The sequence below is a fragment of the Lineus longissimus genome, chromosome 7 (assembly GCF_910592395.1).
Source record: "Lineus longissimus chromosome 7, tnLinLong1.2, whole genome shotgun sequence".
NCBI lineage: Eukaryota > Metazoa > Nemertea > Pilidiophora > Heteronemertea > Lineidae > Lineus > Lineus longissimus.
Window position 1 is genome coordinate 7,069,822 of NC_088314.1, and position 15,909 is coordinate 7,085,730.

General features: G+C 41.3%; 1 protein-coding gene across 1 annotated transcript in view; it reads right to left on the bottom strand.

Moving 5' to 3' along the window:
• LOC135490987 (buccalin-like) overlaps window positions 1-15,909 on the bottom strand; it is an 88,595-nt gene that overhangs the window by 5,130 nt on the left and 67,556 nt on the right. The window contains exon 3 of the mRNA XM_064776602.1: window positions 1,066-2,337. Coding sequence (XP_064632672.1) covers window positions 1,066-2,337 — 1,272 coding nt within the window. The remainder of the gene's footprint in view (window positions 1-1,065; window positions 2,338-15,909) is intronic.

Consider the following 15,909-nt stretch of genomic DNA (forward strand, 5'->3'; position numbering starts at 1 on the left):
AATTACAAATCAATGGAAAAGGCGCCTTTGGCGTCTAGAAAGAGTTACTTTTCATCCACTCTTATACAAGGTGTTAAAAATTACATGGGGTAGTATCAAGTATTTCATTTAAAATTGATTCTTAAAAAAACATTGCGTCAAAAAAGATTGCTTTCTAAAAATATTATTCAACTTTAGAACTACCAATCTTATTTTAACACCTTGTACTATGTTTTGTGCTTGAAATGTGTCAATGTACCTGTATGTTGCAATGCAGCATACCGTTTACGTTGGATGAAAAATAGCTGTGTAGTGGCGCGCATTACGATTTGCGTCTTCAGTTGACTTTGGAAGAGAATATTGACGTTATTCATTGTCTAACCTGGTGGAACGATCTGCTCATGGATAAATGACACACGACCGTTTGCCCTGACGGGAATCGTTCTCAACATGCTCAAGTAAGTCCGTGCAAAAACGACTTGTGACATTTACAGATGCGATTCTGACACCTTATGCCGCAGCAAATCGCAACGTGTTCTCTGGCAAGTTTAGAACCGTACGAGTTTTTATGATGTCATCTTGAATCGGATTTTGAAATCTCATCAGACTTATCACATTTTGCCACAAAGGCGTCAGTTGATTTTTTATACATGTATGCACAAATTTCACTGAGCGCCAAGAAGCAGCATGCTGATTCTTAGGCGTTGCATACAAAATCGTTCAACCAGTAAAGACAGTACTTTATATGATTATTTTGGGACATGAGGCGAAACCTATTTTGAAAGTTTGTCTCTTGCACAACCTTAAACCGGTTCCTAATTACCACACAAAATATGCCATTTGTTTTGATAAACGGACATTTTGAAAGTTGTGCTCATTTACCTATGCCAAACATGTAGCGATAGGGGTCAACGCGTGTGCGCAGTTGAGGGGACGGCTTAATGGCGCCAAATTTTCGCCACATTTTAAACAGCCGTGCGCGTTTTTTGCTTAGACCCATATATCTATACTTTAAAAAATCCCGAAGCCTTCTTTTAATAGAATTCAAGTCAGTATTCCCAGACTCAGCTGTTTCACTTTTCTTACCAAGTTCGTCCATGTCAAGCATCGGGTACGATTCATCGTCGAGGTCAGCATTTTCCAGTTCCGGTCGGATGTCGTTTTCGCCGAGGTCAAGGTCAGACATCGCTCGCTTCCCTAGCCCAAGATTCCTGTATAAAACGTAGTCCATGCCTCTTTTATAGGGTTGATATGCCCTGTCACGTTTTCCGAGTCCTAAGTTTCTGTATTTGATGAAATCCACCGCTCGTTCGATTCGGGTGTGTTCGGATGATTCTGATTCGCCGTTTCGTTTTCCGAGTCCCAAGGTCTGGTATTTCATGTGATCGATGCCACGTTTTTCTGCGTCATCTCCATCGCGTTTTCCGAGACCAAGAGTCTGGTATTTCATGTGGTCAATCCCCCTTTTCTCCCCATCCTCCCGCTTCCCCAAACCGAGGGTCTGGTACTTCATGTGGTCTATTCCCCGTTTTTCACCTTCACGTTTCCCCAGCCCCAATGTCTGATATCTGACATGGTCTATGCCCTTCTTATCTATACCCTCACGCTTTCCCAAGCCCAAGGTTTGGTACCTCAAGTGATCTATCCCCTTTTTCTCAGCTTCCATATCGTCACGCTTCCCCAAACCCAAGGTCTGGTACCTCAGATGGTCGATGCCACGTTTCCCCAAGCCTAATGTTTGATATCGCAAGTGATCGATCCCCCTCTTGTCATCATCTCTCTTACCTAAACCGAGGGTCTGGTATCGGACGTGATCTATTCCTCTTTTGTCATCATCACGTTTTCCCAGACCCAAGGTTTGATACCGCAGGTGGTCGATACCCCTCTTCTCATCTTCATCATCACCGTCCCTTTTCCCAAGTCCTAGAGTCTGATATCGCAAGTGGTCAATTCCCCTCTTCCCTAATCCAAGAGTTTGATACCTCACGTGATCAATGCCCCTTTTGCCTAATCCGAGAGTTTGATACCTCACGTGGTCAATCCCCCTTTTCCCTAATCCAAGTGTTTGATACCGCAAATGATCAATTCCTCGTTTCATTTCGTCATCACTGTAATCCGATCCGCGTTTTCCTAAACCCAAAGTTCTATATTTGAATAAATCCATTGCTCTTTTCAAGCCAGCATCAGGCATTCGTTCCTCCATTCTTTTCCCTATTCCGTAAAGGTACATGTTGCGGTCGAAACCACGTTTTGCACCAGAATCAATGACGTCACTGGTGCTGTCGTCACTGAGGTATTCTGACGTATCTTTTTTGGACTTCTCGGAATTCTCCATTGTTGCCTCCTCTCCCGAGTCATCTGCAAGTAGAAAAAATTATATGTTCTTAACGCTATGTATTTGCTTCAGTTGCATACAATCCATCGAGTGGGATAGTATCATTAACGGACTGTTAGTAGTAAATGCGTCCTACTGTCAGAGGTCTCCTCGGCAACGCCTTAAGTAAACAGTGAGATTTTCTCAGAGCCAACATCTGCAACTGAGAAGAACTTGCATTATGACCCGAAGCCCTGCTATAAAAAACAAAGGGGTCATTTCTGGTTAAAAAGAGAAACAAACAGCCAGGTGTAGTTATCTAAACGTGCGAAAGTTGATCAATAATCGCAATTTTCATTGTCTAGAAAAATTCGCAACCTCTACCAGAAAGTTCATTTTGTTCAGTCAAAGCTGGCATTACTTGTACATCGATTCATTTCATGAAGACGGGTGACTCGCGAACTTTCTCGATGCCTTGAACTAACGACACTTAGGCTAATGTTTGTAGCCTCCTGAAATTCGTGCAGGAACTGAAGACACCAGTAACCTCCGCACCTCGTACTCTGTCGTTCGTACGGACTGCGAAGTCAGCAAATTATCTTCTAGGACGAAAGTGATGAAAACTGTTACAGTGATTTTGACACAATATATGAATTAATCAAGGAGTGCGCATATCAATTAAAACCTGCGCGGAAGAGGGCATAATAGCGGTTGAGCGGACCCATGCCCTTTTACACCAATGGTCACCGCCGAACCCTTCTGTCTTGTTGCAATGATTTGAGACCATATTTCTGTTTGTCAATGTTATTATTACCATGAGGCTAATACGTCTCCTTTGCCACTGACTGTGCGTTTGCGATCTTCACCTTTCCATCCTCGGAAAAAGTTAGACACCTTCATTAGATCCAGATTTAAAGTAGGGCTATTGCAAATCATGATGTACAAACAGTGTCTTCAAAAGCTTTTGGCCATGAAGAAAGCAAATAAGTAAGGTCTGACGTTTAGTTAAGCTTGTGCTGTATGTTCTGGATGAGATTATTTGTTTTTTGCTTGGTGATCAAAAGTACCCAGCTTAGTGGGTTGGGCACTTATCATTGCGTCAAAGAATGTGCATACTTTTGAAGAGGCAGGTGTTTACTGGAGCTACTTCAGACTTACATCACGACCTAAGACAGCCATTTCAATGTCATGGAATTAACTTCGTGGAAATCAAGAGATCATGGGTATATCTTCTGTCGCAAAGTCGAAAAGTCATAAGTGATTCGCGTGATAACCAGTCTCAACGTGTATAGAAGGGTTAAGAAAAGAAATGGCCACTGTGAAGTAAGAATAATCATAAATAGTCCAAACAGAGATGACAAAAACACATTCAAGTGATTTGTTATCTGACTACAAAACTAATTACTTGTACGGTAACATTAAGATTAGCACGTATTGCTCTCAAACGGAAACAACTTTGCCTTTCTCCCGCTGCCTGTGGCGTGTATGCTAACATCTGAGCGTCAGAATTTCCGCTTCCGGCAATGCTGGAGAAATAGTGCGCGCTCCATCCGCATGATTTCGGCTAATGACTGTTTAATTGCACTTCATTATCTCCCATACGATAAGAAAACGACAATTTGAATTAATGAATACAAAATAAGGGGATGACGGCTCAGTATCAACAAAAACGTAACACTGTTGCTTCCGTGATCATCTGTGATTGAAGATCATGTCATAAGCTACGGATTTATTCGCTAAAAGAATAGATTAAGGATAAATAAGGGACGTTTACACGGGACAAAACTGATTATGCCGACCCGGATTGGTCTTGATTGGCCTGCCGTGTAAACGCGCACGGATGGTGTCTGACTTGGTCTGGCCTGGTTCGATGTGGTCGAAAAAGTAGGTACCGCGGTACATACATGTATATTCCCTGTTGCTCAAACCCAATTTTGTCACTAACGCTGGCGTTTACTTAACTTGCCGTTAAGTCTGAGGGTTTAGCTGAAGGAGAAACAACCAGGTCATGAGTTTAATACGTCATTCATGGCGTCGTGAGCGATGCGATCTGGTCTGGTCCAGTCTGGTTTGGTCAAAAGACAAATAATAGAAACGGCTTCTTCGGCGATCAAGGCTTTTCCTTAGGGGCATCATGGTACTAAGACTTTTAATAGCTGACAAAGTAGCCAAGGAACTAACTCTCAACAGCGCTTCCGTGACAAAAACGTCTTATTTGGTCTACATGTCAACGCCACAAAATCTCGATGATGGTTTGTGGTAAGATCATGAATGTTGTCTCCTTAGGTCCCCATAATCATCATCATTATTACCGTGACGAGCGGCTGTTGACGCGTGGGGCAGCAATCAAGGGCTCTTAGTGGCGTGCACGCTGATTAATGAAACGTTGCAAGTAGAATGTGAACCATTCCCGGACTGGTTGCCAGTCATTTGGGAGAAAGGGTGACATATCCATATCGGAAAACTGGTAGCCAAGAAAGCTAGGAAAGTGAGCGCTTTTACACAACAAGGTTTCTACATGCACCTGAGTTCGGAATAGGTTCCAAAATTTAAGCCCATACCTGAAGACTCCCGAATATTAGACGTAATGTACTGCAGCTTCTTTTCCCAATCATTAGATTAAACAAATTCTTTCATCATCCCCAATCCTTTGAAAGACACCACTTCCACTCAAATTGACAACTCCATTCACTTTTTGCGCTTTAGAAATAAGCGGCTTTTCTTTCTATCGCGCCGTGGTAGTTCAATTAATTAATGTTTCTTAATTGATTTGACGGGTAGATCGGCCCAGTTGTTCTTGTAATATCGTGTAAGCTGCGTTAACCCACAAAGAGGGTGCCGGAAGTGCGGAGTTCATACGGCGCGTGAAGAGTTTTACTTCAGAACCAAACATCAGGTATGAGCTCACCGAAAGGTTTCAACGAATGGTCATGTGGATGTCAATTTGTTAAAATAATTCATTGCTCTTGGAACAATAAATTGACCTGTCTTACTGATAAACCAAGAACTCCATGCGCCGATGCGGACCATCCGCTAAAGTGGCCTGACTCGAACGTCTGGAATCAATGTGAACTTCCACAGTTTTCGCGTTCAGGGTACTACGAACATCAATTTCGTCCCCAAGTATTCTCTCTAGTGTTCAGACTCCGCCGCTCATGTGCACTTATCTTACGAAAGGAATGAGGTGATTAAGGGAAGATTTCAGTTCGAATACTTTACAAACTGAACAAAATACTGACGCAAGACTATAGAGTCCTATATACAAGCGGCAAAACGGTATGTCTTCATGAGCGCTTAAAGAGCTGATGACTACCTTGCCATATCTAATTATTCTTAAGTCGTTTCATCTTTTTATTTTCAACAACTATAAAGTATTAGATTTCGATTCCTACTTCTCATCAACCCGTCTCGACATCAAAGGGGATACCAATCCAATCAGCTTTCTATTACTGGGACAATGACAAACCATTTATTTTTGGAAACGGATATGGCGTAATAATTGAATGCGTTTAGATGGAGTTCTAGCTATAATTATCGAGCCGTTTTTACCTTTATTTCTTTTAGTCTAGTTAATGAGTTCTTCTATGTGATGGTTGAGACACAAAATTGCCATGAAACAGGTGAACTTGGCAAATATAAAATTGAAGACCAAATATGAGATCGTGTACAAAAAATGAAAAATTGAAAAAAACATCTGAATTCATCAGACTCCTCATCACCAAAGTTCAGATCTTTCAATTGGCGTGTACTTCTGTGTTGAGCACTTAGAATCTGACGAAATAATTATCTTAGTCTGATTTAGTGTACTGGAGATATTTGAAAATTTCAACCCTTTCGTAAAAAAACCACCCTTTTCATTGAAGTTTGAGGAATTCCACATTTCTAAGGGCAAGCTCTTCCCCTCATATCTGTAGACTAATCAAATTTGCAATGTTTTTTATATAAGATCACCAACAAAAAAAGTAAGATAATATTCTACGATACTAACATTAGCATCTGAATGTACATTTTGTATCTCAAGGACATCTGTTATGGCAAATTATCGAAAATCTTAACGTCAAGGTGTGTGAGAGATGATCATTTTCATATGTTATCGAGGAAACTTCTTTTCTGGCTGAATTTGTAAGCTGCCGTGCTGTTTTTTTCCGTCACCGATTGACCTTAGGAGCTTTTCGAACATGACTGCTGTCAGAAACATTACTGGCAGAAGGTACGCGATCAGCTCGTAACCTTTCTCCTCTCCGGTGCGTAAATGTATACGTTCATGTATATCTAACTGACGTTTTTCGTGCTCAGTTAACGAATGTATTGTATTCAAGTATGTCGAGTACAACTATCTTAAAGGGCAAAATCCCTGCATTTCACTCCTTGTACCCCTCAGGTCCAGAACCCCCTCCCAATTAATCTCCTGGATACCAATTAAGAATAGTTCTCCAGTCAAATGCTCTTCAGGTATGGATACCCTCGCATAATCTCACGTTCCGACGGCATAGATTTCTTTTCTTCGTGCGAAATTCTTCGACTCGACATGCGTTCGCCAAGTCTCTGTCCCCGGGGTCCAGACCTCAGCTCCATCAGCCATTACACAGTTATTTTCATATCATGAATGTGCCCGTGGCTGTTACCGTCAATTTGCCATAATTAAGTAATTAGTGGAAGTTATCCCAGAGCCTTTTTAATTTCTTTCCTGCCTCCTCGTTCTGGAGATTGACACGAATCCATTGTTCCGATTCTATTTTGTGACGTCATGGGGTGTGTTCGCGGGAATCAGCTCTTTCGAAGATTCGCCAAATTGCTCATATTGCCCCCGGTATATCTTCCCAAAGCAATAACAATACTGGAACGTGATGCAATTATCGATAACAAGTAAAAGGAAAGGTATATCTATTGAAATATGACAACAATAGTCTTTATGAATTGTCATATTTTTCATACTTTTGTCAAACTTACAATAAAAGATGACATCACCCCTTTCCGCAAAGTAATAACGTGATCATTCACTTTTTGGGCCTACAAAAGGCAAAGTTTAAATAAAACACAAATTTTTTTCCTGATGATACATGGGTCATCCAGTTCATTCAGTTATACGTAGACAAGAAATTCGATCTCGGTGAACTCCAACTTGTTTTAATTGAAACAGCTTTACCATGGGGAATTTTCCTTGTCTACTTTATACGCTTTAGATATAAAGGTTCTTATAACCTTGTGATGTCGTCACGGATAATTTTCTTTGGTCTAATGTAACTAAATCGCAGCATAAAGCAAATTTGTTCAATTACCGTTTTTCATTTTCTTATTTCCTTTGTAGACTTTATGAAGTGTAGGTAAGGCCATTAAAACAGAGCCAAACAGGTCTCATTACTAAAAGTATAGAATGTTATCACGGTCAGCCATGTTGGAGGGCCGAACAATGATTAACTGAATCAAATGCTGTCATGGTCATTTGGACTTGCTTTCTTTTGTCTATCCCTCCAAAATGGCAGGTGATGACGTCAAGTGAAACCACTCTATACCTATACAACTCTAGACATATGAGGTCAAGTATGTAAACGAATCAGTTATGGATGTTACCAACAAACTGATTTATGTTTTTGTCATTCCAAGATTCCTAAGGATAAGAATATGAACATTCCCTCAGGCCAGTTCAATTACATACACACTGTTATCGACATTTATGAAGTCAAACAAAATGTTTGTTTTTTAGCTTTTCTATAAATCATTCATTTAATACATCGGAAAATGGTTTCTGGCGCTGACTCTCTAAACACAATAACTACAAATCCCAAGAATCGAGTTGAAACGAAAACGCCTACACTAGCTTGATACGTGTCCATATTCTTATTAATAAACATTAGCTTAACACGCTAAAGGGAAGTTTATTGTTACCAACTATATCATGCCATTCATTATACTCGAACAAAACAGGTCGCCTGTTATAGAAGTTAGTCCGTCGTCACCGGCTGTATAACAAAACTCATCGAGAATCGAAATTAATATAGAGTGTGGCTAAATGAACTTAGGGTTCGGATCGGAGCCAAAAAAACCCACGCGGATTTCTCTGTTTTGAAAAGAAAACAAGATAAAAGAAGTTTTTGGCTCTAAGATACATGTACATGTACTTAGATGTTCTTTTTCACAAAACCCAATCACATTCCTGACTGCTGTATCATTGGGCAAATCACTTGCAGTCTAACTTATGTGTCAATCAACAATTCTTATTGGAAAGCCAAAAAGAAAACCCATCCGATCGATTTTTTAACATACATGTACATGTTAGTTGCTTTGACTTTCAGTTCAGTGCATTATGGGCAAAATCAACCCCCTTGGAGTGGTTTCTAAGATCTGCATTTGACGTATCACTTCGAAAACAACCATTGAGGTACATACTAGGTAATGTTTCTACTGCCTCTAAATAGTGTAGTGTGTACTCTAATGTGCTACAATGTAAGAAAACGTCGAGGTCATTTTATTACCTGAATCTTGTTTAAAAGTACTAAGTATGACAGACCCAGCAACCATGCATGGGGGAGCACTACTATCAAAATTACCATGAACTGCGCTATTGTGGTAAATAATTCACGTTCAGATTGTAGTTAGATTTATTTCGATGAAAGATGTCTACAGGCAATAATGGATGAAGAACTCAGTATCATGAATATTTTAGTGCAAGGTTATAGCAGATTTGTTCATACATCTCGTGACAGCAAGTCCATTTTTCTTACTAGACGTCAATATTTGTCCTGAATACCCTTTGATAAAACACTAGAACATTGGACTTTGGGCTCCGTGCGAGCGGGCTTTGTTTAGCCACAATAGACCGTGTATTTCGGCATGTGATTCCTTTGTCTGCTTTTGGCTTTGGGCCACACTAAGAACGAAATGCAGTACTACTGGATCTACTGATAAAGCAATGCTCTGTCAGCAGATCCAGTAGTAGCCTATCTAAATTCAAGTCCCGATGCGTGGCCACTCTCGCCCGAGGTATCGTGAGAAGAGATAATCTATAGCGGGGTGATATTTGCCTAAAGATCATCAGTCAATTATTCGAAGCTAATGAAATCATTGGACAAAGGCTGTATGTATCTGGTCAGAATGTAAACACGCGACACCCGTTTGATTACATCTTCGGGCGCTCCTGTAGGCCAGATCTATGTGAGGCAGTCGATCGATCTCGGCTGACCGCCGACCCAGCCCCGTATTGGATCCCTTCGGTTGTTTCGTCGATGTCTACTGTTGATTGCTTTATCGGACTTGTGATCAGATCTTGATAGGAGGTCACTTCGTGTCACAACGATTCGAGACCTTAGGTAACTAAGTCAGAGAGCATGGGAATTGTTCAGCAATAACAGATTCCCAAGCTTCAGCCGATCGCGTGAATTCACTCAGCAAAGGTTGACTCTACCGGAACCTCGGTCAGGTTCGATTAGGTGTTGGCAGTAACCCTCGGTCAATCTGGGTCAAGGGGACTACAATAAGGGGATAGTCCATACCTTTGGAGATCCATTCATTCACGTTCTTCCGTGCTGAGAAAGATGAATTAATGATCGCACCCATTAGGAGTTAAGGGAGATTGCGACTAAGACAGGCCAAGGTGACATAAATAAGAGACAAGTCAAGAGCATATCTAGGAAATCCGTCAGAGACACATGTTCGGCGTATACATAAGGAAGTGGTCGAGGTATAAACCAGAGGAAATCCGTCTCACTAAAAGGCCATTGGCGGGCGCAAGCCGGTAACAATGATGAATCGTCTCAGTCCTGGGGGGCCTCGCAATTATAGGGGCGACCGTCTACTGCTTGACGAGATCTTGTGGCTTTTGCGGCTGATACAGTATGTTGTCCGTCATATCTGAGAAGCGTGGCTGGGGGAGGAGAGGGGGCTCAGAATCGAACGGCCTCTTTCCCCGCTTGAGGGTGGTCCGCTAAATACATTTTCATAACGCATATCTTACTCTGTTATTGGAAACGTCAAGTGTTCTTTCTATCGCATATATGTGGTTCGAGTCACGACACTGAAACAAACCCTCCAGAAGACGATAACGTACACGACGTTAAAGAAGTAGTATAAGAAATCCGACCCCCGTCGCCACAGGCCAACAACTATCTCGCATACAATTTGATATACATATTTTTTTTGATGCATCACAAATCCCGTTTCGCTGACGACAAAACTCACATATGCACAAGTACCTTGTAGTCATTTTATGACTGGGTACCGACTCTCCTATAAAAGAAAATTGACGACGTTGCCATAAAAAATTACAACATTCATTTTGTAAAATACCCCCTTCCGTCTGACGGAAGTAAGTCTCCGCACCATGTTCCCTCCTGTCAAGTCCCCTTAGGGTCAGACACATCACACAATTAGCGACATCAGTTGATGAATGTTTCCGGGTCCGCCAGCTAGAGTTGATACCAATTGCTTAAGGCGCACATTTCTTGTTAGTCTCGTCTATCTTCATTGAATTGGCATCGCATGCAGACAGTGTGGTGGAATGAAGGTGGAATAGACACTCCTACAAGCTGGGCTGGGGGGGGGGGGGGGGGTCGCTGTCCTCATATGTGAAAAGTGTGAGGTAGAGATTGATTTCACTGCTTTTTACTCTAAAAACACATGCACATAGCGATGCCTTTCTGTCGTTCAGAAAGAAGACACCAATCAGCCTATACCAAACATGTTATAGACCTATTAAGGCTACGAGTAAGCCTTTATCATTTCTGTTCATGGCGGAAAAATGCGAAACCAAAATATCTTACAAAATACATACCTCACAGGACAGCCTCTCCCGACAGTGCGTTTGTATTCAGTCTATCATCCCGCCGTTACAACTGATACCGATCTTTTACCCATCACTCCATTGCTTATATGGCGTAATTGTCAACTGAGACACGTGTTGATGCGAACGTAAAAGACAATATCGAAGATCGTTATTGAGGCGATGATGATCCAGTTTATGGGTGACGGAACTGCCGAGCATCCAGCTCGAGTCATCAGCACGTATCAGTCCATTGTGGGGTGTAGCGTTCAGACATTTTCTTAATACGATCATTAGCAATTCGCTTCAACGTTCATTGAACAAGACATAAGGTAGTTGAACCTCCATTGAAGGACACATCTGTCAATAAGGCACCGTCTTTATTGAGGACGCTGATTCTGTTCCAAAATTGACCATTTCCATTCAAAATAACCTTTGCAATCCAGAAAAACCTCTCTATTAAGGACGATATTTGTCAGTCCCATGAGTGCGCTTATAGAGAGATGCCATTGAATGTGGGATTAAATTCAAGGCGGCACGGGATTTTTTCCCAATATAACAACACACCGTACTGATACGAACTGCAATTTATTAAATCACGGAGTCATTCAACTCTGTGATACAATGAGTCTTGGGTATTGAGGATGTCATTTTTAGCTAGCCAGACAATTCTGTAATTTTGGGTTCTCATGTTTCCTTTCCGCACCCGCCATCGCATTTCATTCACGTATGACCTTTGGCTAGAATGGTACGATTGCAGTGTCTTTTAACGTTAGCCTCACTATATCTGAGGTTTCCCATTGCTGTCTGGCCCCCCCCCCCCCCATCACATTTTCATGAGGTGTGACCTTGGGCGAGAATGATACAATTGCACGGTCATTGGAATCTATGAAACAATAAACCGTCATGATCAAGGATGCAAACTTAGCTGGAAACCTGTCTGTAGCTGTTAAGGTTTCTCGCTGGCCTATCCGAATCCAAAATTAAGGTTTCCCCATGTTTCCCTTCCAACCTGTCACCATATTTCATTCGCGTATGACCTTGTGCTAAATGACCGAAAGGAACAAACAGGCGTGCCAGAAGTCCTTTGGGCGGAAGTTGTTTATGACAATGGGCCATTAAGGGATTGTTATCTTGAAGGTAATGATGGACAATGGGACTTTTATGATCATTGCCTATTTGTTCCCTTGCTGGTTACAATAAATATCCATATAATGCGCCGGAATGTACTTGTGTCCATCTATTACAAAACCATAACCTTTCCGCCAGACTAACTTCACCAATGAAGTCTGGTTCGAACTAATTTGGCTCACGTTAAAAAGTGGTAAAATGCGCCTTGCTCGTACCTCAAGCAACACATCCATCTGTTGAGTCCAGTTTCAGTTTTTCAGTCCTTCAAAAATCTAATCGGCATGACCAAAATCCTGATATAGGGACAGGTACATGTACCTCTTATTCCTCCTCTTAATAAACTCCTTTAATACGCCGGCAGAATCACGCACTAAAATCAGTGTGCCAGTTCAATGAGATTTATTATTCATTTGGAGAGCATATTGGTTAATCCCGACGGATAACGTAGCCGCCATCTTGTCAACCAAGCCAGCGACCTCAACTGGTAATTAAAAAGTTTGCCTCCATATGCATTTACTATACCCTCATTTCTAACAGTAAACGACGTTCCTGGAAGGCAGAGCGGAGCCGTTCTTGTCATTAGTGTGTAGTGCGCTCTGTCCGCCATGACATACAGCCCTCACGGCTACGGCGGCTGATCGGTTGCCGCGGGTGGCGCGCTTTGAAGTTCGATCAGCAACCGTCCACCACATGTCATCCTATCTCCTCGCCACAGCAAATGTAGCTGAACGAATAAGGAGGATAATCAAGCGTAATTGTTTCAAGTACGAGTCCTATTATCTGTGTGAGGACATAGTCTGACCCATCCTAAGTATGTAAACTACTAATATTAATCCAAATGTATTAACTGTCTTAGACGCAAGGGAACAAGCCCTGTTGGAAATATTGGCGCCATATGATCGGGTAATATCTTGGTTTTACCTTGGCAAAGGATGTCGAAAAGGCAAATGCCTTTGAAACACTAAACCAGCCTTCAGCGTGTTGGTGCAATGGCGCAGTGAGATAGAATGGAAATACCGTTGGTGCTATAATCAAACGCCTTTTTCATATAAAAGGCTTTGCGTAATTCTACAAGCCATGACAAAATCTCGCCTACATCGACTCCTGATTTGACATCTAACAACTGGACCCCGGGGTCTAGTTATTAGAAAGCATATGAGCTCATATTATCATAATATCATGCTGATATGTTGTTATATGTGCATTGATGTATACATGAAACAACATGATTTTAAAAGCTAACATGCTTTCTAACAACCGGGCGTGTTCGCCCGACGAGAACTCATGATGATCAGCATTTTATCAGAACGAATAGGTGCGATGTTTCTATTCCCCGACCGCACTCACTCGGCTACTCGGGGAACATTAACAGGGAAACACGGCGAAGATAAGAATCAACAAACCATATCCTCCTGACGACTGGCACCTCAAGAGCTAAACGGTTTATCATACCGCAAGACGGACTCACAGAAGCGTGGAATTTGGACAGACACCTGCGAATTTCATCACAACTTCCAATTCGAAATCACCGCGCGTGGCAATCGGTATTTTAACTGATAAACTTAATCAATGTTATTACAACCATGTCCATGGTATCCGTGTTACTTCCCCCAATGGACGACTGGGATCTCTACGCATCACGCTTAATCAAATGCGTTGCAGAGATAACTAAAATGACTAATGGTTTGGATGATGGCATTGTATCATTTAATCGATTCAACGGAAATTTGGCTAGGAATTTTATAATTTTTAAGACAGGTCGACTTACCTATTTGCAAGTTGTCGACGGATACGTGTACATATAAATGTAAGCTGCCAAGACAGCCGAACGGATATGCGTACATATAAATGTAAGCTGCACAGCCGAACTTTGTAGAAATCTGTTTTTTACAAACTTATCGATATATAAAATGATGTCATAAATAATACTTGCGAATAGCTCCAATCAGTATCTTAAGAAACCCTGCCATTTTCACCATGCCATGTACATGTATTTGACAATTATTTTTCCCGTGCAAATCTTTTAAGCATTTTATTATCAGATAATGGGAGGAGCCAAAAAAGTTCTTGTAAAGGCCAAAAGAAAAATTTGCAATGAAAAAAATTAAATTTAAAATCTGAACAGCAAATGTCAGCCCGAATGACGTAAACTCAGCGAAAACATTTCTGTCAATAGCTCGGTACAATGCCCATTGATTCAAATGTCAGTGAAGGTGGAAAAAAACAAGCTAAAATGCCAGCCCCCTCATCATGGTTTTTAACACTGACCAATCTGTTGATTGATGTGCATAGCACTTAGCTAATGTCAATTGCCATCTGTGGGCATGCAATCGTTACGGTTTAATAAACATTATATAAGCCTTTTTGCAAGGTTTTGTAGACCGACACGACGTGGAGAGGCTTTTTCCATGTGACAGAAATACTGCCGCACCGCGAAGAAGTGAAGTTTGCCAGAAGGTTTTTGCTATATAGTTTAGCTATTAGTGTTATACAGAAAATACGGATGATCTTTACCAGCAACAGATAACTCACCACAACGGCTTTGTGGCGCCATGGTGGGTTAAACGGTCTACGATCAAGCTGAATATCCAGAGTTCGAACCCGCTTTGGGAATGTCTTTTAATTCAAATGTCCAAAGGTTAAATACACAAACGAAATATCAAAGTGTCGCTCCTGGATAAGTTGAACCGACATGCTAAATCTGAATTTTTACTGAAATGCATTTTATTTGCGTGATAGCTTCAGATAATCCTTGTATTTACATTGATGTCAACGGATGCCTTCCAAACCGGCATCCATTAATATCATCAGGATCCGAGATTGAAAACGCCGAAACCGGATCGTTCATCGTTAAGCATATCCTTGTCTTCAATTCTCCTTACGATTCGGTATCGAATTTCCTGATTTAATAAGTATCTGTTTTGAGACGGGGTAATGAAAGATAATGCATTTTGTCTGTGTAGACGAAGTCAGATAGCGTGTTGATTAGCAGTGTGTACGGGTGTAGGCGGTTGTAGGTGCAATGCACAGCCCAAACATTTAATGTAAGCGTAGATGTGCATACACTGAGCCCGGTTGTTAATCACATTGAAATTTTCACGTTAAGACTTAACGCTTCCGTTAATGTTAATGTTGTTTTGAACAACTCAGCCATGGACAAAGCAAGCTACTGAAGAATTAAAAAAAAGAAAACTACGGTCATGGATACATGTAACTACATGTACAATGGAACTCGAAGAAAGTGACTGAGCTCTATCTGTGCCCAAAAAAGTGCATCCAGCTTAGGAACAGCGTATATAGGACAAACTAAAGTACACTGATGTACAACGCTAGTTTTTGCCAACACCCTCACGATACTCATTTAAATAACCTATACGAGATTCGAATTCGATTTACAGAGGCAAGAATGTAATTTTACAAATCCAATAACGTAGCCCAAATTTTATTACCCGATTTGGCAAAGCGCCATTTGATAATTTGAACACACTGAGCCAATTGCGATACATTTACATGCAACTGTAAAAAACGAAATAGATATCAAATACTGGAAATTGTATACATTATGGTTATTGATTCCTTTAGTTTTAGTGGAGTTTTATTATGGGTTTATTATATAAAATCTGGTTAACACGTCATTCAAATTCAGCATTTTTCTCATTCTCAGTTAAAATTGGGGCGGCGGGCCGCATTCGAACCCGAATCGTCATGTTGTCATGGCGCTCCTGCAGGT